This window comes from Nipponia nippon, unplaced genomic scaffold (assembly GCF_047370975.1).
Source record: "Nipponia nippon isolate SJK-2023a ecotype South Korea unplaced genomic scaffold, ASM4737097v1 scaffold_5, whole genome shotgun sequence".
Taxonomy (NCBI): Eukaryota; Metazoa; Chordata; class Aves; order Pelecaniformes; family Threskiornithidae; genus Nipponia; species Nipponia nippon.
The window spans coordinates 51184757-51207011 of NW_028262369.1; the positions used below are offsets into that span (position 1 = coordinate 51184757).

The 22255-nt window shown below is 48.9% G+C and overlaps 1 protein-coding gene across 5 annotated transcripts in view; it reads right to left on the reverse strand.

The window, feature by feature from the left end:
* Nucleotides 1-7512: 7512 nt before the first annotated feature.
* TDRD5 (tudor domain containing 5) overlaps nt 7513-22255 on the reverse strand; it is a 30976-nt gene continuing 16233 nt past the window's right edge. For 3 of the 5 annotated variants that reach the window (XM_087732373.1, XM_087732372.1, XM_087732376.1), the window contains 8 exons: nt 19854-20074; nt 18725-18931; nt 17088-17154; nt 15896-16096; nt 14482-14643; nt 12308-12457; nt 9626-9842; nt 8449-8815 (listed from right to left, as the gene is read on the reverse strand). In XM_087732373.1, the coding sequence (XP_087588499.1) occupies nt 8616-8815; nt 9626-9842; nt 12308-12457; nt 14482-14643; nt 15896-16096; nt 17088-17154; nt 18725-18931; nt 19854-20074 (1425 nt within the window). In that variant the 3' untranslated portion in view covers nt 8449-8615. Of the gene's footprint in view, nt 7664-8448; nt 8816-9625; nt 9843-12307; nt 12458-14481; nt 14644-15895; nt 16097-17087; nt 17155-18724; nt 18932-19853; nt 20075-22255 lie in introns of those variants that run through there. The other 2 variants (XM_087732374.1, XM_087732375.1) reach the window with 2 other exon arrangements.

Genomic DNA, 22255 nt, shown 5'->3' on the forward strand with positions numbered 1-22255 from the left:
CGTTTCGGCGTGATGCTGCAATGCCCTCACAGCACCTTCTTCCCTCCCAGCGCGGCCCCGGGAGCACGTCGCCGCAGCCTCCCAAGCCTGCCTGCTCCCTGGGGAGGGCTCTGGGGAGCGCAGAGTTAACGTGCAGCTTTCCCCTCGGCAGCACATTCCCGCCAGATGTGGATTAGTCATTATACACCTCGGTAGGTTCGCTTTTGCCTGCACAAGCATTGGAAAATAAGCCCAGTCGCACAAGAAACACTCAGCAGGAGCTGCCCAGCAGCCCCGACCTCTCCCCATTATCCCAGCGATGCGGCCGGGGACGCGCCCATCATGCAACCCAGGGATCGCACACGCGTCAGTGTCGCATCTCATGACAATGCAGCTGCACACCCCCAAATCTGATCTATTTAGGGGAGCGCAGAGACCTCCCCCAGCCCGGTGGGCTGGAGGAGAGACCTGGCATGGTGTCTGCACACCCGTTTAATGGGGCGGATGGTTGCTTTCCCCTGGGAGCTGGTCAAGGGAGGTTGCGTTCCCAAAAAAAGGATCCTTCTCCATCCCATGCGACCGCCTGCAAGCTCCAACCTGGGCAGTGAAGGCCAGGGCTGCCCGTGCTGCACAGGAGACACACAGGGGACACAGGGCTGCCCGCCGCGGTGGCATCCGTCTCTGCACTGGAGGAGAGGCAGAACTAGCCTTGGGTAATGTCGTTAGGCGAGAGTTATGCTGTCTCCTTTCCCAACAAAGATAAATGTCATTAAAGCTCAGCCCTTGTGTATTTTACATCCAGAGATGCAATGATGTTCCCCCTCCCCCGGGGGAGGGGGGGGCAGCAGGGGGTGTTTACAGCTCTGGACTGCAATTAGGCAGCAGCGTAGTATTAACCCATCGCACTCCCAGAGCATCAGCCTGCCAGCAAGAGCCATTGTGACTTCCCCCCTTGAGCTGGCTCGGTACCCCCATCCCTGGGGCATGGGAAGCAGCACGAGAGCCCTGGGGACACCGAGATGCAGTGCTTGAAGCTACGGCGGGGAAATCCGTGCAGCCCATGGGGTGCACAAGCCTCGCGCTTCCCAGGCGCCAAGGGGCCCTCGCAGCCGTCAGCAGTGGCAGCAAGGGCACGTGCAAAGCGAGGCACCGGGAAAGCATCCCGGCTGCCCAGCGTTCACACAGCGGGCTCTCCCAGCTCCGGGCCAGGGCTGCTTTTTCCGATTTGAGAGCCACTTAAAGTCACATTTGGAGCAGTCGGGGGAGATTTTTTTTTTTTTTTTTCACCCCATGCTGCGATTTTTAAGTGCACGGTTAAGGAGCCATTGGCTGCTCACCATCTGTCTTAGTTATTTTCCTTGTTTAGTGGCAAATGTGCAAGTGGATCTTTATCCATGTGCTCCTAAGCCCTGCCAGGGGCTGTGGATGGTCTTTACCTTACCCTGAGAGAGTCAAGATAAGGGGAAAACATCCCACGTCACGTTTTGGACTGTTCAGGCAAAAATTGGGATGTTTGCCCTGAGCTGGGTAAACACATCCCTCCAGGTTCATCCTCCCTGGGAGACGCAGCATTAGCAGTGCAAAGGGAGCGGGCTCCCTCGCAGGGGGTCTGGGCAAGTTTGGGGTAAAAAGCAGGGAAAAGGGTCAACATTTGCGGCAAACCCACCAGCTGTATCCACTGGGATGGCTCTGAGAATGGCGGCGCACATGGAAAACTTGGAGAAATTAAACAAACCCTGTTGATTTTCACCCCCCTCACCCATGCCTGCGGCAAGGCAGGATTTTCCCTGGCCAACACGGGGGTCCCATGGGAAAGCGCTGCCGCTCTCCCCATCACTAGCGGGTGCAGCGCTGCCACGAGCCACCTCTTTCCCTTCACCCTCCCGCAAACACAAAGCCTAAATATTTAATGCAGCCAAGCAGCTTTTTGCTGTGCCATGCAAGCAATCCGGGGCTCTCCAGCAAGGAAAATAAGCCCTTGGGGGTTTTGGCCTGCCCTGGTGCCCATGGAAGAGCTCCTGGATAGGGGAGAGGGGCCTCAGGGAGGTGATGCCGGTCGGCTCACACACGAGCCGGGGACTTCCTCGGGCAGCACGGTGCATCGATCGGCTGAGGGGTCTCTCTGCCTGCCAAGCCACAGCCCTGCTTGGCTTGGCAAAGGCTCATTGATCGCCACGGGCACAGCCGCAGCATTGGGTTTGTAGGGAAAACATGCCCTGCGGGACTTGCGGTTCACTCAGCTCCAAGCAGGGCCAACGCCAGGCATGGGGATAAGCCCACCGCAGCCCATTGGTCCCAGGGGGAGTTTGGGTGATGCTCAGGGGAGTAGGAAGGAACAGAGTGAGCAGAAAATTAACTCCTTCCAGCCAAGTGTGACCTTACCACGTGTACACCGACCACTTCTCCAGGCTCACGGTAGCGTAAGCTCCACGGTTCAGTCAGAGCATCCTCCCAGGGATCAGCCTCGGGCCATCCATGCAACACAGCAGCATGGGGAAAACCCATAGGGACAAAGCCAGGCTTGTGTGCTGACCAGAGAAAAGCTCAGGAGTCACCAGCGAGGGGCAGGGGGTGCAGAGGTGCCAACCTGACCCTGACGGGCATCAGCATGCCTAAGACCCAGCACAGGGCAGGGCTGAAGAATTCCACTGCAGGGGCAGCCCCGGGAAGGTTTTTCTCCCCTCTTTCTGCAGCAGAGCCCTCTCCAGCCTCCCTGGCTGCACAGAAGCCTTTCAAAGCCACACTCTGGCCCTAATCAACACAGCAGAGCCTGCCAAGCCCCAGCACTGGCGGCCAAGGGCAGCTCTCCTCAGGCACAGCTGGCAGAGAAATCAGGCAAAATTGAGACGTTACCCTGATGACCACCCAGCCAGCCCCCAGGCGCCTTTAGGGCTCCGGCTCTCTGTATTCACATCCTCCCTGCCCTTCTTCATGCTCTCATCATACAGCAGCTCCTTCCCAGGCAGCTGCAAGCCCGTGAGCAGATGAGGCTGCAAAACTGCTGTGAGCAAGCTCAGGAGAGCAACGATGAGCTCGGCTGGTCCTAGGGCGGCCCCCAGCCTCCCTACAGCACCTGTGTGTGGAGCGCTGGCACCCTAGAAATCCCGGGAGGAGCTCACAGGGCATCGGTGGCTGGGACAGGGATGAGCGACAGCACCTTCCCCTCCCATTGCCGAGCCGTGCAGCCCATTTTGCGAGGCTGGGAAGGATGCTCAGCCCCAGTTTCTGGCCCATTAGCTCCCCTTCCCACAACCACCTTCTCCAGCTGCTTTACCTCCCGCTGAGGCGCTGGGAGCCGCATGCGGCAGCGTGGGGAGGGATGCCCGGCTGCACGCAGCGTGAACACAGCCACACGTGCTGCGACGGGAGCAGGGGGAGGTCATGAGCGGGTTACCAAAATGCAGCCATGCTCCCAGCGTGGAGAAGAGCGCGGGCTGAGGCTGCAGTGCCGAAAGGTTTTCAAACATCCTCAGTGCCTGGGGAATGGCACTCGCTGCCACCCCAACTCCTCTCCACTCGGATCCTAAAGTGACCAGGCCATGAAAATAAGCCAGACTCACACCTCCTTGCAGCTCCCCCAATGGCTGGAAGTGCTGGGAAGGGCAGCGGAGATGGTGACGGCCCCTAAAGCGTCCCTGCCTCCCCGGCCCCTGCCCACTCCAGCGTAGCCCAGGCTTGTCCTCATTTCAGGCTGGGCGAGCAGCGGCCCGGCCCCAGAGGTAGAGAGATGATGCCAAACCTCCTAATGGAGCTTGACAGCAGTGGGATTAAAAGCACAAGCGAGATCGCAACCCCTCTGCAATCAGCTTCTGCCTTAGAAGAGCTGAACCAGAAAAGAAACCTCCTGGCAGCAGGGAGGGGACGAGGAGCCCGCACACACACAGGGTGAGGGCGGCAGGGGCTGGGGGGAACCTCGCCTGTCCCAAGCCCTCCTCGCTTGCCCTGCCAACCCATCATCAATAGGAAGGAGCCAATCTCTGCCCCCTCGGCAGCACCAGTGAAGGGTTTCACCAGCAACAGCCCTAATTCCAACTGGTCCCCGTGAGTTGGTACTTCTACTGCCCTAAACTTTGGATGCAGAGCAGCCCACACCATGGGCTGCTCGCCCCTTTCTATCGCCACCTGCAAGCTCAAGGCATCACACAGCACCTGCAAGGACCCCCCTTCTCCCTCTCCTTCGGGCACTGTGCTTGGAGTGGTGCCACCGATGCTAGAAACAACACCCGAGCAGCCGGGTCCGAGCTGGAGATGGAAGGACTCACTCAGGTGCAAGTGGATGCTCAGCAGGACACCCGCAGCCCCTACTTCTGCAGGATGGGGTGCGCACAGACCCTCACAGCTGGCACCAAGCCCCATCTGCCCCAGAGCACAGCCCTGGTTTAACTAAAAGGCAGCACCGCCCATGTTTCCCACCTGAAGGATGCTCCAGCAGCACTGCTGCCCCAGGCCTCCTGCATCCTCCTTCCCACAAGCAGGAATATCTCAGCATCTCCACCAAACCCAACCCAAATGGGCTTTTGCAGGGATGAAGTGGGGGTTAGCTTGCACAAACCACCCCGGGGGTAGCCAGTAAGTCACCCTCTGAAAAGCCAGCAAGGCACAAGCACCATCCCCATCCCCATCTCTGCTCATTTGAAACCCAGCAGCCCGAGGCTGCTCTCCTGCCCGGCAGTCGTTTGCTCCCAGCAAAATGCAGGGGAAAGTGGGGCTTTTTACTGCAAGAAAAAGGGAGCCACTCCAGGGATTGGTGCATGCGCTCGGGAGCGGTGGGCAGAGCTGATGGGTTTTGGCACAGGCTGAAAAGCTAGCTCCAGCTCCAGACCTTGTTTTGCAGTGACCTGTACCGAGAATTGGCTTTTTCCTTTTTCTTGCCAAATGGAAAGAAAAATAAATCCTTCCAGGTCAGAGGAAGGAAAAGCATTTACTCGTGGGTCAAGTGAAACAATCTGATGCAGGGTTGAGTGCGCTTTTATCCTCCCCAAACCAGGAAAAGATTAAATTTCCATCTGAAAAACCATCTAAAAATAAAAAAACAAAGGTTTTTGAGGTCAGAAGCACTTGATTTTGGTTTTTAAGCCCAAATGACTTGCTGAATTGAGCCCCACTTTGCAAAGCACAGGTCGACCCAAAACCGCAGAGGGGTGGGGAGGGGATGGGCTGAAGCATCGATCTGGAAAATTTCAACCACGCTGAGATAGCACCAGCCACAGCGGCAGCAGCCACCGCAGGGGCCAGCCCGGGATCCCCGGTGCCCCGGGATGCAGCTCGGACACCCCAACCTCAGCTCCTGCCAAGCCCGGCTGCGCGCCGGGGTGCCAGGGGGTAGGTGTTTGGCTGCCTCTGCAGCACTTTGTTCAGCCGAAGCGAGCTGTCGCTTTCCAGCCTCCTCCCTGCCAGCCAAATGCTTCCTGACAGCCCGTTTAAAACTCAAAGCACCCGATTACTGCCACAGCCAGGCAGCTGCTCACAGACACCACAAGAAACTCTTCCATACTCCCCCTCCCCCCCGAAACAAAATCCCTGCCCAGAGCATCACTCCTCGCCCTTTCCAGACCTACCCACACCCGGGGGGCACCAGAGTCCTTCTCGAGCTGGTCCAGGTCTGGCTCTGCTCGCATGTGCATGGCCTCGGTCGAGGGGCCCCCAGGTTTCCATCACCAGAATGCCAGCACCTGCTTCCCAGCACCCCAGTGGGGAGCAGAGCTGCCCGCCCTGGCTCCGTCCACCTGGCAGGGCTGACCCCCGACCCCACGCATCGCCCGAGTCCATTAGCGAGTCCCGAGAGCGCACACCTCCCTGGCATTTTGCTTAACCCCGGCTTTTACAGAGAGCTGCAGAGCTGCGCCACCTTTCAATTTTTAATTTGCTCTAAACATTTTGGTGCCCTCCCCTGGGGACTCCCAGTCAATAACCTGCGCTGGCAGCAGGGCTGCCCCATAGCTATGGGGAGGGTGGAAACGGGGGGCAAAGGAGAGGAAAGCAGCTCCACCCCAAGCTGCTCTCCTTTGGAGGAGCGGGACCCCTTTGCACGCACGCCCCGGGACGAGGGGCACCCACGCTAGCCGCTCCAGTGAAAGGGCCCCCTGTACCCCATGGAGATGCTCCTCAAGGACGGGGGGACCACCGGCCCCTCCAGGGACCTGACACCTGCAGAGACAGGGTTGTCGCAGGGTAGAACATCTTCCTCCTTTTCATCAGATGCTTCTGTGGGGTTGGGTCCCTTCAAACTTCACCTGGCACAGCCACCTCTCCTTCCCCACCGCCTGGCACCGGCGTGGCAATGCCCTGGAGCAGGGACACGAATGCCGCATCACTTTCCAGTCCCTGAGGCGTCTTTCTCTTTTTCCACTGCCTTAAGCAACAAATGTACAAACAGGGACCTGCTGGGCATGAGAAACATGACCTGAGCTGCTCTGGGAAAGGAGATGCCACCGCATAGCTGGAAGGATCAACCCAGGTCATCCTGGAGCAGGGGAGCGGCTGCGGGTGGGTTTTCGGTCCCTCAGGTGTGGGGCAGGAGGGAGGGGGTCCAGGTTTAGGGTTAAGGCTCAGTTCTTCACGCACCTTTTATCTTGATTGAAAGGGTGTGGAAAACTAATTGAGCACTTGCAGACAACACCTGAATGGCAAAAACTCCTAGGAAAAAAAATATCCTGACCAGTTAAGCATCAGAAAAGGAACATGGGATGGCAGCAAAGCCCTGTACCCCGCCTCCAACACGTACCGAGGGAGAGCCTGCAAAAAGGGTGATGCACAGTGGTAACAGCCCAGAATGCGCTCCCTCCCTCCAAAAACTGGCAGATTAGGGAGCTCCCAAGCTACAGGCGATGCCTTGATACTGCTCAACGCTTGCTGCCTCCCTCCCACGAATTTGCCTGCTCTCTTTCTGCACACATGTAAGCTCCCAGTGTCCACACGCCCCCCTTCCAGACCCCCAGAGCATCTCCCCATCCCCAGTTTCCCAAGACAGCCCACGCCGAGCAGCGGTGGGACCCATCCCCAAAAGCCCCCAGGTACAGGTCGAGGCAGCCGCCGGCCCCAGGCAGGGAGCGGGGACGGAGGCAGCCCCAGCCGGGCACGGGGACGCTGCTCACCCGCAGGGTCCTCTGCAGCTCCTCGCCCTCCCAGACCCCCAGGGGAGAGGAGTTTTAGGCTGAAGGCAGCCGAGCCGCCGAGAGCTGGCCTCGGCCGCCACCTAGCAGCGACCCGGCCGCAGCGGGGACAGGGCGACAGCTCCTCCAGCCCGCTGGCCCCCGCTGCAGCCGGGGACAGGCGGGGGGGGACATGGGGGTCTCCTCGGAACACCCCACCCCACCTCTCACCTCCCTGAAGCCAAAGGGGACCTCTGCAGCAGAGAGGGGGGCGCGGGAGACAACGCTCCATCGCCCAGACAGCTCCGAGGGCGCTCGGCTCCGCGTCAGCCGCTCCCGACGCTAGATGATGAACACGTACGATGCAAGCCCCCGGCCCGAACACGGGACCGGAGAAGTCCGGCAACCTCCAAACCTCCCCGCGGGGTTGTACAGCCTCTGCTCAAGCCATAGCTCCTTATCGCTCTGCTTCCATCTCCTTCGTTAGCTTTCGGCATGGTCGTTTCCTAATGAGCCCCCAGATTTTCTCTCTCTCTCGCTCTCTCTCCATTTTTTAGCCCTTTCACATCCAAAACCGCCCCTAAATGCTGAAACTAAAACATAGACAATAGTCATAGAATGGCTTGGGTTGGAAGAAAGCTTTAAAGATCAGCTAGTCCAACCGATAAACTTATGCTTGGCTTTTATCCATTCCAATATTAATGTTAAACCCTACCCTGAGATCTTCTTGGTGGTTTGCAGTGAAGCGTACCTCTGGCACGTTTGCCGGTGGGCCCGGAGCGGCCCTCAAAGCCCCTGAAGGCCTGAGGAACAATCTAGGCACCAGCCAGCCAGCTGAACGCCAGCATTCATAACCAGGGCGCTTCTATTCTCACAGCTTTTCTCTGCATTAACAAAACTCAAACCCAAGAGGATTTCTTGCCACTGGCAGGGAGCTACATAAACATGGCCGACGCCAAGCTTCAAGCTTTCTCTCACTGGATTCTTTATAGATGTCATTCAATATCTGTAACATGGGATTCCGGACGCTTCGTATGTGCGGCACCCTAATTCTTCAACAACTCAGAGCATCTTTTTCTTGGGGAAGGAGGTTTCTTTTTGCAAGTTACCAGCACTTAATGCGGACTGAGGCCTGAGCTGGGACAGAATCGTCTCTCCTAACAGCAAGGAGTGTGTAGAGCATCCATGGCGTTAAAAAACAAACCCATCTACCCACACAATGTCAAAACTGCTCATGCACTGAGGGAGGGAGGGATAGGTAGCCAGTTTCCCTCTCCTGAACTTGAAGGATATGTAACACAATGTGACACTTAAATGTTCTCTCGAACCATTACATTAAAGAGCAATAAATCAACACCAGTACAACAAAACCAAACTATTTTCCTGAAAGTACAAGTAACATTTATCACATGTACTGGGCACATCTGAGAAGATGTCAAGGGATTAAACGTTTCTGAACAAAGAAAATGACAGCACGGTCATACAGAGGGCATTTGCTGCTCTAGGCAGCCTTCCTCAGCAGCCGCTCCAGCTTCCCCCCTCTTCTCACACCTTCTTCCTCAGGCTGGGGAGCCACTGGAAGTAGTCACTGGAAGTAGCTAAGCGTACAGCTGCCAACACTGCAGACAGTGTGGTAGGAGGGACATACAGCTTCTGAGAGGGCCCTTGGTCAGACAGCCCACTGGCACTGCACAGGCCAACTGCAAGACTCCCGGGAAGGTCTTTGTTCTTCATTTTCTCTTCATCTGCATTCAGAGGGGACACAGAAAAGAAAGATGGTATCTACATTGGCAACTCTAAGAGCTCCAGTTTAGATTGAAATCCCTTTTGCCTGGACCTTACCAGGTCACGGCAAGACGACTTTCTACCGTACACCTCTTTGATGAGCCCAGCCTGAGAGCCTCTCTCCCTCTCCTCCCAGTGCTCATCCCCCCCTCTCCCCAGAGGTGGGAAATCAGGTGTGAATTGAGTAGCTCCTGTCTGGAGAACTGGGCCTCCACTCCAGACAGACAGCAGACAGCTCTGTTCCAAGGCACAAACAGGCACTGTCTTTGGCAAGTCAATCTACCTCATAAATTGGGCAACTCTCACATAGGTGTTGTAAATTCCTTCATCACTTGGAAGACAGAAGACGAACACCCACACAGGGAACTTACAAGATTAAAAAAAAAAAAAAAGCTTTTATCCCTTATGGCTGGGAGATGGAGAGACTCTCAGTACAAAATGAACACAGGCTAACGTACGGAGTGGAGAAACAAAGACTTTTGCATGAAAGCAGCAGAAAGTCTTGAAAAGACAACAAAAATCAACAGAGAAAGAAATAACCCTCAATTCATTTGTTCCCATTAAACATTTAGAAAACGATTTTGCTGCACAAAGGTCAAACCGATGCATTGCGTCCAGCCATTCGTTATTGCCACATCTCCATCCCACAGAAATACCAACATTTTCATCTGTTCTAGCAAAGAAGCAGCACCAGTCCTAGGTCTCATAGCACAGTAACAGACCGCTCAGCTTTCCGCCGTGTTAAATTTTACTGACAAATCTATTCGTACTGTTATGGTTGTCCAGCATAAACGGTATTGCCATAAGTAGAACAGAGGGATGTACAGCTTCACGAAGTTGGGCCTTGTTGGAAAATCTTTCTATCTGATCAGGGTCATCTTGGCTCATTTCTGCTCGTTGCTTGGAGTAGATAAAGGAGGTGTAAAAGTCTTCCACTGACTTGAATAAGACAGCAGGCATTGAGGACTCTCCAAGAGAATGAGGTGTCTGCAAATGTATATAAAAAACTCAGGAGAGGGTGTGATTAGCGCACACTCAGTTCATTAGCTGCCCTGATCTTTATTATGTCTCAAAGTCCACAAAGAACTGGAATGTCAGCAACTGGATGATTTAGAAAAAACAACCAACAAAACAAAACAACTAGTTACTCACAGCCTTGGCCAAAGGGCAGCTTTTCCTGCACAGCAAGCTGAAAAGAGTGACAGATTATTACAAGATACAAATCACCATGTCTTAGCAAAGAATTAACAGCTGGCTCATCTCTCAGTCCCACACAGAACAAATGATAGCCACGACAGAGGGAGTTTCTGCAAGGGAGTGGGAATTGAGTCAGAGAGGAAGTCCCTCTGCATTTTTGCTTAAGAATACAAATTAAACTTAAGTTCCAGGGATGATCACCCATGTCTCAGCCACAGACAGGGACCAGAGCCAATGTCTGTATTTGTTAATTCAGCATGGAGGAGAAAAATAGTGGAACAGCAATTCACCTTGCCCAACCATAGCTGTTCAAAAATTAGGTGCTGGCTCTCTATGCTTCTTCTGTTGTCAAGGCAGCAGAAGAAAGGCATCCATCTTCAGAAGGGGTGAATCACCATCCACAGGTGCTTTGCCCATTGGTGAGAGTGTGTTCAGAGGATTAGCCCAGAACAAAAAATTGTATTTACACAAGCAGACTCAAGCAATTTAAATTGGCCCCCACAAAGGGACCATCATGAGGTGCTCCTGAAGCAGCAAGGAGAGCTACATGGCTGGGCAGCAGAAATTCAGTGCTGACAGGATGCCAGGACAGGACAATTTGAATGACAGGCATCACTGGAGTCCAATTAACCAGCTACTCAGCTTGATACCACCAGCCTACTGAAAACCTCTGCCTAACATGCAGTAAAAAAAAATAGAGTGTTTGGACAACAAAAGAAGAGGGTTAAAAGATGATTATTATCTCCTCTTGCCACCCATGCTATCCTTGTTGGGCAACGGGCAGTGTCACTGCTGCCACTCCAGGGCAAAGCAGAAACAGACAGGGTGCAAGGGTGGACACTAGAAATGTCTGTTAGCACTGGAGAAAGTTGGGATGGAAATAATTCAAAAAGGGGCAGTTCAGTTTACAGAAGAGGCAAACAAGACGAGATATCCTAGACAGTGCTGTGAGGGGCAGGAAGTAAGGCAGTATCTACTCTTCCTCTTGATTCACACAATTAAGAACACCACCACTGAAAAGGCAAACAGGAGCACTGAAAACTGGAAAGGAAGGAATACCAGTTGGTGATGCTGTGAGTGCCACAAAACCCCAAGGCCAAGAGATGAGCAGGAATCAGAGGAAGGAAAACTTCCTGTCTGTCCTCATAACTAGCTGACTGATGCCTTTTTTTCCCCCCTAATGTCTATAGGCAGGATTATTTTTTTATCCCACAGTCTTCCTTAATAGAAATTCTGGTCACTTCTTCTAAAGACTGTAAAACAGAGATCACAGCCAGAGACAGAAAATGTGCCCAGGACTTCTCTGATCCAGTTAGAAAATTCCTATGCTTTGAAACTCACATAGTTTAATACTTGCAGGGGAGCATTTGAGCCAGCTCACAAGGACCCTATCGCTATCTGCTCACCTGCCTCCATCTCATCTCATCATACTTTCTCCCCACACTTGCTACCAGAAACTTTCCTCTTCCCTCACTCCCTCAAGATCCTTTTTCCCAGCTTGCTTTCTCTCCATCCCTTTCGGGTAACATCCTCCAAAGCCACCAATTCTTTCAGCTTTCCCCCTTGTCCTTCTACAAAGTGCTTTGTCTCAGCCACCATGAACCTCCAGATGTGTAAGGAGCTGTGGTTGTCCTACAACGTTTTCACTGTAGGCACACTCCCGTTTCCAGCTCTGCAATGCGTTCTGTGGCTCAACAAATCCTGAGTGATACTGGCTCCCCCCTGAACCCAGAGCGGAGCATTTGCAAAATGCCATGCTGCAGGCCCTGTTAGACTCATCCTTAGTCACTATTTAAGAACCAAACTCACAACACCAGTGCCACATAATGCCTCAAATCACAGCCCAAAACGCAACCCTTCCAAGCCCACCCTCCTAACTCAGGAATAGAGGCCTGCGTGATCCAGAGTAGCCCCACAATAACTCCTGGTTACTCCCAGTACCCTCAGGACTGTGAATGGAGAGGAAGTAGAAGAGTGAAGAAGGGCCAGGTTTGATCTACAAAGTGCTGAAACGGTCAGTCTTGTTTCTACAATACCTTGACATGCCAGTGGAGCACGAGCGTATCATCAATAACACCAGAAACAACAGCAAAGAGGAAAACGTATAGCTCTGAGCCCAGGCTAATAGCCAGTCATTATTTCTTTGTCAGTCACTTTTAAAAAAATACACGTCAAAGCAATCAAAGGGTTATTCAAATAATCTAAAAACGAGAACAACCCCTCCTAACAGCAATAGCTGAGAAAAACACTCTTACCTGAACCACTGCCATAAGCTCTGTAAGAGTTTCATTTGTATCTTCCTGTGCAAGTCCAGGGTCTTGGTCTGTTGTTCTTGGGACACTCACTTCATCCAAAAGTGGCCACACATCATCCTGCATCTCCTTCTGAGCAGACAGGTGCCATTGCTAAGGAGGTGGACAAAGCAAGAAAAGGTACAGCTAGTGTGGATAGAAGAAAGCAGGATGCACTGGAGCAAATTATAGAACAATCAGATGATACCCCTTGGAGATTAACTGAGGGAGAAATGCAAAGGAGCTTTTCTGTTCTGCCCAGAAGTTTTAACATTTCTATCTGGAGAAGTCTGGGCTACTTGGAAAGGACAGAAAGAACATGGAAGGACAGGAAAGAATGTGAACAAGAAACTAACTGTCACTTTAACTTCTCTCCTCTACGGTAAAACTTATCACTTGGAAAGTACAGTTTCATTCAAGCAGTGTTTTCTGGTTATTGCTTGCTGCCTTCTGAGAAATTTAACCATGGAGAAGTGTCCTAACAGAGCAGAGCCAATGAAACACAGTGTCCAGCCATTTTGGACTTAAGGGCGGGGCGGGGGGGCTGTTGTTAATCCTGACAAGGCAAATCTAAGATTGGAAAACCCAAAGGGAGTTCCCCACTGCTTAAGAGGAGTTACCAGAAAATGCTGGCTGAGCAGTAACAAGTGTCATATTAGACACATTTCATTCCAGTTCCAAACATTTTGAGTAATTTTGTAATTGACATTGATGATCGTGTTAGTGATGCACCAAGGAAGAAAAGGAATTATTTTGGGCAACTAAACAGAACAGCAGAGAAGAAAATGTTTCAAGTCTTACACAAAGAGAGATCTAGAGGACTGCAATTTCTGGAAAAGGATTCTAAGATCCTTGAAATCAGACAGGAGAAAACCTGAATGCGTTTACATTCCTCTCATCTCCAAATTGCCAGCTATGTCTGACGTTTACATACATGGATCTTGCTACAGTTAACCAGATTTTTCCATAAAAATCACAATAAACTAGATTTGCAGAGTCTCAGTCACATTAATTTCTTCCAAATACATAAAGATGCTGGTTTGGGACCTTCAGTTCAGACAATGTATCGACAGTGGAAGGCCATTAACATCCAAGATGTACAGCTTATATAGAGTTTCTCTAGCCCAGAAACGCAGCTGGCTAAAACAAAACCTAGGTAAAATGACTGCTTTATAAGTTACTAACATTACACTAGCTTTTACTCTTACTTCAGAGAAATGTCAGAAAAACAGCCCCGGAGCAGGCCCACTGCTGAACACTTCAACAGCTGACATTTACTTGAAAGGTGCTTTGGCCCCTGTAATAAAATGTGTCATGAAAATACTACAATTCAAATAACACAGAAGAGTAGAGAGAGTCACCTGTAGACAAGTGTCCCTGGTGTTTCTAAGGGTACTACATTAGATTGCACTCAAGACCTGGGTTTTACTGCCTGCTTAACCCCTCTGTTCATCAGTTTCTCCATCTGTTAAATAGCAACGGTCTCCTCTTTTTAACATGCTCTGAAATCAAAGGTGTAAAGCAGTATCCAGATCTGGATATCATTTACCTCCAGAGTTATCTTTTTAATAAAACTCTAATTGTGTACAACCTTACCCCCTGCAACAATCAAGATTGCAAATTGCTTCCTTTCGGGTAAGTTTAGAACGAGCAAGACCCTTAGTGCAAATAATACACCACTAGTTCTTCTGGTCTTTTCCCGCGTTTAAATGATACCCCGAGTTATTACATGTCCTTTGCCAAACCCCAGAGATGCGAGAGGAAAACACACCACTTCTTGGCTCCTGGGGGTGCGAAACATGAAAATGTTAAGTTAACCTGATCTCAAGAACCTGGTACTGGTCCAAGTTCTCAACAGAGTCCATTCTCTCTCTGAGAAATTATGTTGCGTATGGGAGGTTAGAGAAATCACTGAGCACACAGACTCCCTGAAGTCTGCAAAGGGATCAGAGGACAAGCAGCTAGAGATGTATTTGTGGTCCATGTGTAGTTGTTATTATATTATGGTTCTGCTTGCTTTTTATAAAAGCAAAAAAACCAACTCCACCAAAAACCGCATGAGACTAAAACAATACATGTCTATTGATCCCTGGAGCTGATTTCATTGAATGATAGCTACACCACAGTCAAAGTCCCACCTGGTCACACAGTTCATCCCCGTCCAGCTTTGCGCTTGCTGTTTTACTATCTGCATCTAGAGATTCCTGCTGCAAGCAAAGGTCTGGCTCCAACAGTTCAGCATTCTCCTGCTTTCCACTGGGCTGAACATACAAGGCCGAAGGATTCAGTTCCTTGAATCCCTAGGAACAAACAAAAAAAATCCCCAGTACAGTCAAGAAAAACATGTCGTAACTACCCCAAAGAATAAAAAGGATTCAGCAAGTTTCTAACAGGTTTTATGAAGAAACACACCACCCACAAGTTAGCTCCAAATTCTTGCAGAAATTGTCTTACAGTGAAAATCAACTCCCCCCCCTCCAGCAACACAATTACTCAGCAATGCCCCCCTCCCCCCAAAATTGGACATACACATGCAAAAATACAATCATAGGACCTAATCCTGCCAAAACACGCATTCTGCATCTATTGAATAAAATGGAAACAAGCACTCTGGGCTGTAAAGCCTGACTTTCTGCTGAGATATAAAATTGTGGCACTACCTTTCTAAGGGTTGTCATATCCACACAGTTCTTACTGAAATTGAGCTGAGACATTCAGTTAATGACATCGATGGGCCTACATCATAAATGCTCTCTGCACTGGCTTACAACTTGGATGTCTGTCCAAGGCACAACGTGCATTCTACCATGGTTACGCTGTCCAACATTGTACATTTCACTGGCAAAGTAAGAGACTTTTTAAACCAAGACCAAGATTTCCATGATTCAGTTTGTTAATGGCATAACCAAATCTTCAACGCCTAGAGCAGAGAAGGCCAAAATAACTTATTTAACTATCCTGTTCTTCACTCAACTGCTCCTGCCACTATATAGCACTACTTTACGTCAGACAATAAAATCTAATCAACATGCTCTCATTTAATTGTTTAGATGAAGCAGAGGCCTCAACTTATGAGTAAAAAAAACCTTGCTGGAATTAACAACGGGTAGTGAAGTAACTAACACAGCTCTTAACAACCTCTCAATTCCATCTCAGTTTGGCCTTATGCTTAGAACATCTACAACTATTTTACTTTTTCATGTTATTTTTACAAGTTATGTGTCAGCTCAAGATGAATCTGCAAAACCACTTTAAAGAAAAAATCAAAACCTTCTAATCCACTGTTAGAAGACAGGATGAAAATAATTTGTCCTACTAAACCACAACACGTCCGCTGTATCATCAGATTCCACCTTAACCAAAAAGCAAGCTCTCACCATAAAGTTAGACACCACGGGATGCAGTCATGAAATGGTAAGTTACAGGAAAGCAGGGAATAGCAGTTTGGCTCGTCACAAAACTACTTGCTTCAAGCTAAGATCTTCCCATTACAGGCACCCAACTGATCCTTTCCCTGCCCTTCCTTTCAGCAGCACACGCCTTCCTCCTGACCTGGGAAGGAATGTTCTCTCCGCAGACCTCAGCACATCCCCCATCCCTCAAGACACAATGGAAGTAGACATCCTCCTCAGTGGACGTGTCACACAGGAAGAGATGCAAAATGCCGTTCACATATTCATCCACGATGCCCACAAGCAGCTTGGAGCCACACAGCTTCTTGAACAGGAGAGTTGCTGCACTGGACCACGTACCCTGAAGAAGAAACAGGAATGTAAAGTTACTATAAACAGACCAACATCCACCGCCTGAGACTTTCCCTTGTGGGCACTTGTCAAAAAGGTAATTAAGCTAGGTCAGGCTAGGGACAAATACAGGAAAGTCAGGCAGCCAAGCTTCCCAGCACTGAACTAAAGCAAACTACCCCAAAGCCTACAATGCTAGTTACACTGGGAATGCCCTTTCACCCCTAAATACCTATTTCCAAACACGGTTCAATGGCATTCACCAGTGATTTTATCACAATTGCCTAAAATACAGTTGGTTTTGGTTTTTTTGTTTTGGTTTGTTTTGGTTTTTTAAATTTCTGGAATCATGTGATTATAAACATTGAAAGTGTCAAAAGTTTTTAAGAAGCTGCTAATCCTCACCGCAATGAAAACTGTGATTCTTTAACCCTCAAAAAAACAGAGGAAATAAATAACTTTTTAAAAATAATGTCTTTAAAACACAGAAGCAGCAAACTCTGCTCCTGCCTTCCTTCAGAGTTTGTATTTCTCAGGCTTCTTGACCAAGAGGTTTCCCAGCACAGAGGAACTTTCTTATGACCTCTGTAATTCTTTGGCTCTGCTGTTTGCATCAAACCAACTCACTTGAAGCTCTGTCACGGAAAAAAATTTTAAAACAGAGGGCTGGAGCTACCAAGGCTTCAGAAGGACTCTGGAGAACTACTAGCAGGGGAAGAAACAAATTTGCTCATTTGCTTAACAGTAGCTATCTGTTTCTGCAACAATATAAGCAAGAATACTCTGATCGTAAGGAAAACAGACAGCGGAAGGGGGATCATTTGCAGAGACAGAGACTTACACAGTCATACTCTGCCGAACATAACAGCAGCAATTCTGCTGTAAACATCAACGGGACCTGAATTAATCTAAATGTTTGCCCTTATCAGGAGAAAAAGCCAACCTCTACTTGATAGCTTTCATATATATGTCAATAAACAAAACTGCATGTGAACACATACCTCCACGGGTTTTACCCATGCCAAGGAACATGGGATGGCCTGAGCAGGGAGCTTCAAGTAGCACCACCTACAATACAAAACAAAGCCATTACAGCAAAACCAGAGCAAAACCAGGCAAAAAGCAGAACCTCCTCCTCTCCTGGGTTTTAAAATCAGCTTAGGAACAGAAAGGCACATATTGTATTTTGCACTTATGAATAAAACCCAACAGCAGCTTTGGAAAACACTCCATATCCAGACAATGGGCACAGCAGAAATAGCAATAACAACTGGTCCCTTATGCCTTCCCTTGCCCAAGCATCTTCCCATCATAACCCCTTATGATTACAAACTTATGGACAGAGAGCAGTGACTTTTGAATGCCAATGGCCAGGCATGGAGAGGCAAATGAGAGGGCAGAAGCAAATATAGAAAACATACCGAACTGCAGGGAGAACGAGTACCTCTGACACTGCAAATGTGTCCCACTTGGACTGATACCTGTTCAGGAGGATGTTTACATCCATTCATGGAACCCAGGAAGGAGGATTAGGAGACTTGCCCCAAAGTCACAGAAAATGGCAAGAGGAAAGACTGAGGAATGAAGGCAGAAACAGGAAAGGGTTTAGCCCAAAGTCACTGTGAGGGAGCGATGGACAGGGTTGATGAGCAAAGGGCCAGAGTGATCAGCAAAACAGGTCTTAAACAATGTCACCTCAAGCATTAGCATGGAAGTGCCTGCAAGGCACCATTAATGGAACAAAAACCCAGATCTTTTCTAGGAAATCTGCATGCTGGGATTTCTTTCTGAAGAAAGACAGGCCAGTCAGCCTCACCTTGATCCCTGGGAAGGCAATGGAACAACTAATCAACCATTTCCAGGCACACAAAGGACAAGAACGCAACTGGGAGTAGTCAGCACGGATTCACCAAGTCATGCTTGACCAACTTAAACTTCTGTAATGAAATGACTGGCCTGGCAGGTGAGGGGAGAGCAATGGGTATTGTTTACCTTGACTTCTGTCAGGCTTTTGACACTGTGTCCTGTAAGATCCTCATAGAGAAGCTAAGGAAGTACAGAGTGGATGAGCAGTAAGGTAGACTTAGAACTGGCTGAAGGGCCCGGCCCAGAGAGTGGTCATCAGTGGTACAAAGTCTAGTTGGAGGCCAGGAAGTAGCGGTGTACCGCAGGGGTCAATACTGGGTCCAATACTGTTCAACATCTTCATTAACGATCTGGATAATGGGGGAGAGTCTACCTTCAGCAAGTTTGCTGATGATACGAAACTGAGAGGAGTGGCTGATACACCAGAGGGTCATGCTGCCATTCAGAGGGACCTCGACAGGATAGAGAAATGGGCAGACAGGAACCTCGTGAAGTTCAATGAAGTCCTGCACTTGGGGAGGAACAACACCATGTTGGGGCCGACCGGCTGGAAAGCAGCATTTTTACCATGAGGGTGACCAAGCACTGGAACAGGTTAGGTTGCCCAATAGGTCGTGGAGTGTCCATCCTTGGAGACATTCAAAAGCTGTCTGGACATGGTCCTGGGCAGCCTGCTCTAGATGGCCCAGGGAGGCTGGACAGGACGACCTCCACAGGTCTCTTCCAACCTCAACCATTCTGCGATTCTGTCACCCATGTGTACTTTACTTACTTGAGGAATCTCAGCCAAGACTTTCGGACAATTCCCAGGTTTCCGTAATCTGCGTAGAACACCTCTACTTCTTGGTCATCGATCACACGGTGGATGATAACGCGGTACCACCATTTCGAGACCGTTACACAGCAAAGCTGTCCAGGCTGTACTGAAGACTCAGGCATGATATAACGATCAGAAACAAGTTTATTTGAGTAACAGTGTCTGCAAAAGATCATAACGAAAAACTGTGCTTGGTAGGATGCAGGAGATGAACAAAGAGAAATATACAGGGCTTCAGAAGAAACCCGATTTCTCAAATTCCCCATTACATGAATTTTCAGGAGTTGTTTTAATAGATGCTTTACATCTCTGTTCTGCTACACTTAAACAGAAATGACAACAAAAAAACCGCAAACCCAAACTTCTAACATTTGAATTATATTCTTGGTGTCCAACAAAAAGTTAATGAATGGAGATTAATCAGAGGCTAAATACAGTCATTCTAGTCATTAGTTTTTAACATTACCTTGACATGTCAGTGCCTCTTATGATCCAGGTTCTGGAGTACTGGCTCACATACACAGTATCTGTCTGCAGTCTGTAATCACACTTACACGTACCCCACGGGCACCAAGCACTTACTTTGGCACATAATGACCAGCAATTTTATCACTGTCATGGTGGGATAAAATCCCAAATGCACAATGTAACTGACAGAAACAAAGCCGCCGATGGGGTTTTGCTTTCAAATATAGATACGACAAAGGCCTATTACCTGTTGCTTTTTGATAAGTGTTGGAGATGGAAGTAAAAGCCTTAACCGAGCACATTAGCAACAGTAACGCAGACAACAGAGGTGCAAAGGAACTCTAAAGTTCCTTTCCATAACCTTTCCAGCCTTTTAAAGTTTAAGACTGTCTAGGACACATCAAACAACTGTGAATTGCTATTACACATACTGTTTGCTTGCTAGTTAAAAGGAATGGGTAAGCATTATGAGTATGTGTTTCAGTACAGCACCAGCATCTCCGTATCCAGTAATCAAGCCAGCAGTAACCATAACTAACAGCTGGGTGCCTTGTTCTCTCAGCGCAAACGCACACACAACGGGTAGTAGTATTGAATCAGCATAGCATGTTCGCACCTCATCTCAATCATCATATCCTGCAGTTTATCAGACGTTTCCCTGCTGCAGATGTGGACATAGAACTGGGTAGGAGAGACGATGAATTCCACAAAGACTCCCACCAAGCATCTTCTCTCCAGTGGTGGTAAACTGCAAAGGCTTCTGTCCTGAACAGCATCTGGGGGGATTTCTGGAGTCATTATCAGCTTGTCTAGTAGGGACTGCTCCAAATCTTGAGGCTACAAAGGGATAAGAGGAAGGTAGCACCCAGATGTCTCGTCATGCACTGAACACACATGACTGGCCTTTCTGTTAAGGCAGAAAAATAGTTCTGCTTTCCTGGGGACCTGTGAATTACTAAGTATCAGAGAATCCCAAAAAATTGCGCAAACTTGGATTAAAACTTTCCCTGTGATAGAAGCATTCACTTTCATGTTCTCTCCCTCCCTCCCTCCCTTCTTTCTTCCCTCCAGTGTAAAGAGGGGTGCAAGAAAAATACCTTGCTCATATTCCTGCAAGGAACGCAAAATCATGTCATTTAGACAAAAGTATTGAATGGCTATTGCTAAAAAAGCAGAACAAAACAAAAACCCACACCAAAAAACCCACGCCAAACCCAACCCACCTGTTTGTTGGATTTTACCCAAAAGATGCTATTTCTGTGTTCCGTGACCATGAAAGCGTACATGACTGAACCAGCAAAACTCTATCTGAAAATGATTCAAAAGTGACAGAAGGCACAAAGGCATCTCACTTTCACACTAGAGTTATTTCCCCAAGGATAAAAACAAACAAAACCTACAAATTCCGTTCTTTTCTCACTCTAAACAAATTTGTACGAGTGAGCTGTCAGCACAGCTTACAATTTTGTGTTATTCTTTAACTGCTGAAAACATTATTTCACTTGAACTAGTGCAGATGGGAACCTTAATCAGACATCAGCTACTTTCACTGCCTCAAGAGCTTGCTTTTGTGCCAACAAACAGCAATCCTCCAACGATCAGAAGTCAAAATTATTTCAATTTTACTCATCATGAATATGCTACAAGTTACCACTGCATTATACATCAATGTATGGGAAATTTAGTCAATGTATGGGAAATTTGTCTTCCTGCACACACCCCATTGCTTACCTGGCTAAATTCAACTGCAGACAATGGGTTTTTGCAATCCTGCTCTTTTAACCATTTTTTAAAGATGCAGATGAGAGTTTCCCCTTCTGCAGAATAAGCAAGGTCTAATGCCCTTGAATTTTTTTGCAGTTAAAAATTTCAACTAAAACACTGAGTTAAACAGTGAGTTAACATTTTTGAGTTAAAGAGCAACTGAGGGAGTTCTTGCCTGAGCAGCAGCATCACCTCTAAAAAACCCTCATGTTTCATGGATTTCCTCTAAGAAGTGCCTGTCAACAGTGGCATTTCTAAGGGACAGTTCTGGTCCCAGAATGCTCTTCATATCATACTGTTAAAGGGCACACGGGATCTTTATAATCTAGCTCACGCACTGGTAGCAACAACAGACATTTTCTGTCAAAGACATAGAAGACGTGTGCTTAAAACCACGTTTACAAAAAAGCAACAAAATTATAAAAAGATAAACCAACAGAACACACTGTAAAACTAGGCTTACGAGAGGTATGGCTTGCAAGACTGGCTAACTCCTCCCCCTAAGCTGGACTGGCAGCTGCCAGAGCACGATGTGGATGACACCTTTCCTGCTGCTCAGGGCGGCAAGAAGAGCTGCTGAGAGCAGCTTTGCATACTTTACCCTTCTCCGGGCTGAGAGGATTGACTCAGCCCTTGTCCCTCATTTGCCTCTTACAACACTTAAACTTAATAGTCTCTCCTAACTGGATACTCGGATACCTTGCAGCAGGGTGGGGAACCCTCACAGCATCCCAATGAACAAGCGTTCATTGCACACGTGAAGTAACACATTCCAACCTGCTTTCCTCCCCTTTAGGGATTTTTTTAAGCCAAATGGCAAACTTGGTGTTTCACGAGGAATACTAGTTGTACAAACATCTTCCAAGACTTATCCTGCTAGGATCTTTAAGCAGGTTCCCTTTGCAATATGTAAGAACAAAAATCTGACTTGAGGTTGGGGTTACCAGGACCACATACCCCCTTTTTTACCCTTCCCACAAGCAGACTTTGTTTGACCTAGGGGAATTCCCTGTGAACCCCATCACACCAAACTAAAACTTCTTTCAAGGATCAGAACAGCCTGCCAAAAATCTCTAAACGGTATGTTTTATGAACTGCTGCACAAGTCCCAGCCTTCCAAGTTCATTAGTGCACAAAACACCAAATTCGGGAAGAATTCCTGGGACCCTTTCCCTGCCTATGCGCTCCAACCATACAGTTGCGTACAGCCACAAGACAAGCTTGGCAGAGGAAATAACTCTCAGTAGGAGGATT